This window comes from Myotis davidii, unplaced genomic scaffold (assembly GCF_000327345.1).
Source record: "Myotis davidii unplaced genomic scaffold, ASM32734v1 scaffold1832, whole genome shotgun sequence".
NCBI classification, from domain to species: Eukaryota; Metazoa; Chordata; class Mammalia; order Chiroptera; family Vespertilionidae; genus Myotis; species Myotis davidii.
Genome location: NW_006283151.1, coordinates 240429 through 247325, shown reverse-complemented (window position 1 = coordinate 247325; position 6897 = coordinate 240429). Strand labels below are relative to the sequence as shown.

General features: G+C 43.0%; 1 protein-coding gene across 1 annotated transcript in view; it reads left to right on the top strand.

Annotated features, from left to right (window-relative positions):
• The first annotated feature begins 399 nt into the window (after positions 1 to 399).
• Positions 400 to 6897, top strand: part of SH3RF1 (SH3 domain containing ring finger 1) — a 165027-nt gene continuing 158529 nt past the window's right edge. The window contains 1 exon segment of the mRNA XM_006753484.2: positions 400 to 1483. Coding sequence (XP_006753547.1) covers positions 1091 to 1483 — 393 coding nt within the window. The 5' untranslated portion in view covers positions 400 to 1090.

The window sequence follows — 6897 nt, the reverse complement described above, 5'->3', positions numbered from 1 at the left end:
TCTACCTGTGCCGGCGGCGCGGGAGGGGGTGCAGCCCCGGCTCCCCCGCCCCGATCTGTCAGGCACAGCTGTGAACGCTCCCACCCAGACATTTTCGCCCCCTCTCTCTTAGACGTTCACGTTTCCCTGTATTTTGGTGGCGGTGGGAGAGCGGCGCAGTCCCGGGTGGAAAGGCTTCTCCCTGAATGGCCCCGTGATCCTGCGATGCCCCCAGTTCCCAGTGCAGCCTTCCATGGCCAGATTCTTCAGGTGATAATTTTGCCAGGTTTTCTGAATGGGAGTAGGACAGGCCGTTCAGAAATCCGGTTCAGAGTTTGTCAACCGCTGCCCTGAAATGAAGGCTGCTTGTATATTTCAGCTGCTTTCAGGCAGGTCTTTCGTGGTGTCCTTTAGCATTGTCACAACCTTCGGCTCATTTTGGTGTGGGCAGGATTAAACGGTGCTATTTTTAAGGCCAGTGAAGAAACATATGTATTCAATATTGGGATCATTTACCACAAGTGATCACATGAGGCATGGTTTTTCTTAGACGCTGAGGTATCTTAAAAAATGGGGAATTTTGTTGGATTTAAAAGTAATTTCAGGTGGAGAAAACTTTCAGTTGCTTCTGTTCAGCTTCCCATACGAGCTGAGGACTCTATTAAGGCAGCTCATAGCACTTTGAGAGCTGAAGAAATTATGGTCTTTATTGCATTTCATAAATCCTATTTATTGCACGAATCCCGGGGAGGACTTCATAGCTGTTTCTGCACAGTGAACTCCTAACTATCGCTAGGGATTAATTTTGAATTGTTTTTAAAAGCCCATTTTGTTTTTAATTGTTGGCTTTGGAGATCAGGAACCACATTCCAAAGCAAAGCTGCACTGATATTCAGAGGAAGCACTTTTGTGTACTTTTTGGTTCTTGGCTCCTCTGTGAGCCTTTTCCCCAGATAACAATAGTTATTATTTTTTTTCCTTCCCCCCCCTTTCTGCACCCCCTCTTCCCGTGACTCCAGAGCACAGTCTGAAATGGATGTTACATGAATCACTGTAAGGGCTGCATACAACTATGAACATTTCTGAAGCTTTCCCTCAGTAAACGATCAAGATGGATGAATCTGCCTTGTTGGATCTTCTGGAGTGTCCTGTGTGTCTGGAGCGGCTGGATGCTTCTGCCAAGGTGTTGCCTTGCCAGCACACGTTTTGCAAACGGTGTTTGCTGGGGATCGTAGGTTCCCGAAATGAACTCAGATGTCCGGAGTGCAGGACTCTGGTTGGCTCCGGCGTCGAGGAGCTTCCAAGTAACATCCTGCTGGTCAGACTCCTGGATGGTATCAAGCAGAGGCCTTGGAAGCCTGGCCCTGGGGCGGGCAGTGGGACGAACTGCACCAGTGCATTGAGAGTTCAGAGCAGCTCGGTGGCTAACTGCAGCTCGAAAGATCTGCCCAGCTCCCAGGGGGGACAGCAGCAGCGTGTGCAAGCCTGGAGCCCCCCAGTGAGGGTAAGTAGCCTGCAGAAGCAGCTTGCTTCATGATGGTGTGGTAGTGACCACATTTTTTTTCTTTATTCTTCAACTTGCTGTTTTCTAAATCAGCCTATTGCTACAAAAAGCCAACACGTACTGTAACCGATAGGAAATCATTTCTCTTCCCTTTTGGAATGAAATTGGATATACATCATCATCAATTTTCTTGTTTTTGAATTTCCTCCAGATAATCTCTATTATCTTTTCAGAAACAAGTAGCAATTCACTGAAACCTAAAACACAGCAGCTTTTTGTGACCTCTTTAAAATGGAGATTTGTTATGGTTTTTACTTTGTTGAGGGATTTGGGAGAGCCATAATTATGTATGTATGTATGTGTACATTTATGTATACATGTTATAAACATGTGTGAGAGCAAATCATAAGCAGGAAGTCAGACCTTAATTTTTATGTTGCTTAGAGCACAGAATTTTCTGGTTGGGGGAATTCTTAACAAATCATGGCCACAGGTAGTAGAGTTTGGTTGCTGTAGCAACGAGATGTCATTTAGGACTATGCTAAAACAGCAAGAGAATCTAGCTTGATGTTGGGTTTTATAGAAAGTGAAATTAAATATTTCATTGAAATGGTTTTTCTTGGGTTTTGGGTTTGGGCTGAAATAATTTTAAGTGAAGTTAAATATTTGGACAGTTATCATAACTTAAATTTCTAGAAGGTAAGGTATTCTGAATAAATCTGAATTTATGATGTGGGTGATGACATACCAGTAAGATATGCTTTGCTCTTCTTTAAAATAATAAAAAGTAATTATGGGCTGCATACACTATGAATATCTGTATAGTTAAAACAATTTCATTTGTGTTGGAAGAAACAATTTTGATAATTGGCCAAAATGATAAAAAAATATATTTTTTAAAAAATATATTTTATTGGTTTTTTTGCAGAGAGGAAGGGACAGGGATAGAGAGTTAGAAACATCGATGAGAGAGAAACATCGATCAGCTGCCTCCTGCACACTCCCTACTGGGGATGTGCCCGCAACCAAGGTATATGCCCTTGACCGGAATCGAACCTGGGACCCTTTAGTCCGCAGGCCAACACTCTATCCACTGAGCCAAACCGGTTAGGGCTAAAAAATATTTTTTAAGAACAGTTAATTTGGATGAGAATATATATTTTTCAAATATTTGTAATACACACACAAAGCTGGCTTCTTTTATTTAATGTTGGAACAACCCATTGGGACAGCATCAGATGCTATAAATTCATAAATGTGACTATCAGACAACTGTAGACGAGTACAGCCTTGTAACCATTCCCTGACTTCCCTCTCAGCTCATCTTTTAAAATGCTATATTTATATCACTAGATGTAACATATGTAAAGCATTTTAATCACTAGAAAACAGTTTCATCACTGGAATAGTAAAATTTCTTTTGCTTCTCATATTTAAGATTTTTAAGATAGCAATGACTTTGGCTTATGGAGGTTTTGTTTCCCTATTTGAAGCTCACATGTAAAATTGATCTGCTGATAGCACTTTTCTTAGACTTCTTTTATTTTATGGAGTTTACTGATACCTGGATTAGTGGATATGGACTCATCAATATTTTAACTACAGAATCAGTGATCAAGTTGATCATTTCTGAGACACCTGACCCAGGTCTGCTTAGTTTAATTAGCGAGTAGATTTACTTCTTTGGAGAGATTTGGTTTCCTTGTTAATTAGACTAGAGAAGGCATAGCTTCTGGCTATGAATAGAAGATTCTTAGTGGTTGACACCTTGCCTTACCTGTTGTGAGGAATGCATTGAAGGTTTGATTACTGATAAAAAAGGAATTTAACAAGAGGTCTCAAGCATTCAGCTTGACATTTTCTTTCTAACAGCAATTGTAATGTAATGCTGTAATGTCCATTTGTTTGAACTGCTAAGCTCCCGAAATTGAGTTTCACTTTTCTTAGTGAAATTTTTGTGAGATTTCTTGATGTTAGTGTTGTTTTTGAGAGATTTTATTGATGTTAGTATTATTTTTTCTGACTTATACAATTTTCCTAATTTATTTCATGTTCCTTCTTTAGCATGAGAAAAATGACTCACCAAGGAGGGCAACTCAACTTGAGGCTTATAACTTGAATTGTTGAAGTCCATAAAACAGGAGATAATATCTGTTACTTTGTGGGTGGCAGGGAGAGTGTTGGATGAAAGAACCAGGATTTTTCAGTTATCTGAGTGGATGCAAATGCTGCAATACTTAAAAAAAAAATAGTTGTTTTTTTTCAAGTGTAAAATATTTCTTATCAGTACTTTTTATTTTCAAGTATTCAAAAACAACCAGGGCTACATAAATAGCCCAAGCATCTCAAAGATAAAATATTTCAGAAAATACTCCTTTAGAAAGTAAGAAGTCTATTAGATACAGACATGTGGAGGTTGTGGTGCACTCCTTTGGACACTTCCCTTAGGTGAGTGACCATAATAAATACCAAACGTGCATCCTCCTCCCTTAGATGTTCTGACATGACCGAGCGGCGCGTGAGCCTTTTTCCACATGTTGCGCAAAGCTGAAAGTGATAACATGTGGAATGTTGCTTCAGTTTATTAGTTATGTTCTATGATCCGTTAGATTGTGACCATGTGGCTTCCTCATGTGTGTAGCCGAGGTAGATTGAGTGTTATCAGCAGATACGAACATTTCCAATGTGTGACACACATCTTGTTCCCAGAATTTTAGTGTTTCCTGTCTAATATGAAGGAGAAAATGAAACAGTGTTGGGTTGGAGTCACCAAGGGAATCCATCGATTCTTTACCCCAAGTAAAGAATTGCTGTTGGTTTTGAGCCAACGTCAAGCAGTGGAGTGAGCCGCAGGGCGGGGGTGGTTGCAGATAATCTGTTTAATGGACTAAAAAATACCTGCAGAAGATAGATTTTTATATATATGCAAAGTGAGATATGGAAAACATATTTAAGTAATTCCTATAGAAGTACTACCTAATAGCATAGTTACATTTCTGCTTTCTATGTGTGATCCCATTGTCCAGGATCAATATCCATGCATGTGTGTGTGTGTGTGTGTGTGTGTGTGTGTGTGTCTGTGTCTATCTATCGAGGTATTATTACATAATGATTTCACACTGCCTCTAAGTGAGTTTCTTCAGCAAAAATAGATCACACAACCATTGATTTACACTAATTTACATATCACTTATTTTTTTTTTTTTAAATCTACAACATATTGAGCACTTATTAGGTTTCAGGGACTGCCCTGGCTGCTGGATAGATAGTGATGGACAAACCAGTTACAGATTCTGCTTAACAGTTAATGAGTATGTGTCGTGGGAGAGACACACTAACAATAACAATGCAGGTAGGTAATTAAGCATAGTAAGTGTCATAGAGAGCCATTTGAGAGGAAAGAAGGGCCTGTGTTAAGTGTGAGGGTAAATGGTAAATTGTGTGTGTATGTGTGTGTCTGTGTAAGAGAGAGAGAGAGAGGGAGAGAGATTCAAAAACTTTCTTGAAGAAAAGGTATTTGAGCTGAGCTCTAAAGGGTGAAATGATATTATTGGTGCAATAACCTTGAGAAATTCTTCATTCCCTACCCACCCTCTTAGATGCCTAAATGGCCTGGCATCCTATATGATAAAAGCCTAATATGCTAAGTGTCTGGTCGCCCAGTTGGCCGTTCAGTAATATCATTGCTAGAGGCCCAGCCTGTGATTGAAATCGCCCCGCCTCCCTCCGTGTGAGGAGGCACCCTGTGAGGGATAGGGACCGGAGCCTGACTCTCGCAGGGCTGGCTGCCACAGGAGTCAGGCCGGACAGTGCTGTGTGTGTGTGTGTGTGTGTGTGTGTGTGTGTGTGTGTGTGTGTGTGTGTGTGTGTGTGTGTGTGTGTGTGTGTGTGTGTGTGGAGTCAGACTGGGACCCATGCTTGACTCACAGTGTCCCCTGGCCCCCCTGCCTGGGTCTGCTTTGGGGCATGGGGGGTTGGGACCATGCCTGACTCACAGAGTCCCCTGCCAACCACCCCTCCCCTCCGCCCCTCCCCATGCTTGTGTCTGCTCCGGGCCGCCCGAGCCACCTGTCTCGTCTCCGCTCCAGGTCTCATCTGCACGTGCAACCTCCTGTCTGGTCGTGACCTGTTACGGAGTCCCGGCCTAATTTACATATTACCTCTTCATAATATAGATGGGACTGAGCAGCCACAGGGGCAGAGGGGATGAGTATTCCAAAGGCCCTGACCAACAGCAGCACAGGGCATGGCTCCTAGAAAGAGCCAACGGAAGGTGAGTGTGAACTAAGCAAGGGACAGGGGTCGTGACCCAGAGGAGGCCTCAAGTTCAGCAATGTGCAAGGCATCAAGGGCCACCACAAGGCCACTTGGGCTTCAGGGCCAGGTGCGTGGTGTAGCTAGTCAGTGCTCTGCATTGGAATTAGAAAGACAAATCATTGGGACTGAAAATCATTGAGACTGGAGTGACCACAGACCTTCAGAACAGAAATGGAGCCTGGGGTCAAAGCCCTGAGAGACAGAGGAAAGGCAGGGCATTCTGGATATGGGGGGACATAGATGAAATCTCCTCTCTCCCGCAAATGCCCAGTGTGCTTCAGTTTCTCCAGAGTCATACCCATGCCTCCCTTCTCTCCCTCTCCTTATTGCTGACTATTATGGGCTGAATTGTTTTCCCCAACATTCATAAATTGAAGTCCCATATCCCAGGACCTCAGAATATGGCTGTGTTTGGGGAATAGCACCTTTAAAGAAGTGGTGAAGTAAAATGAGTGTATATGGATGTGGCCTAAATCCACAATATGACTGTTAATCATTCTTAGAGGAGGAGATTAGGAGACAGACAAAGGTAAGACCATGTGAAGACACATGGAGAAGGTGGTCATCTACAAGCCAAGGAGAGAGGCCTTCAGAAGAACCCAACCCTGCCCACACCTTCATCTTAGAACTGAGGAAATAATTGTCTGTTGCTGAAGACAGCCAATCTGTCATACTTGATAAGGGGTAGCTCTAGCAGAGTAATACACTGGAGACATCTTCCTAAAGATGGGTCAGCCCATTGAGTGGCCCCTTGGTCAGTCCACTGCCAGTCCCATTCAGTCCCAGTTTTCCCATAGACTTGCCGTGGCCTAGCTTGTCTGTGCTCTTTACTCCAAAGGTGCAATAACCTTGAGAAATTCTTCAGTCCCTAACCACCTTCTTAGATGCCTAAATGGCCTGGCATCCTATATAATGAAAGCCTAATATGCTAAGTGTCTGGTCGCCCAGTTGGCCGTTCAACCAATCAAAGTGTAATATGCAAATGATATGCTAAGGCCGCTCAACTGCTCGCTATGATGTGCACTGACTACCAGGGGCAGACAGTCAACCGGTTGATCAGTTGCTATGATGTGCACCTCCTCCAACCGGTAGGTTAC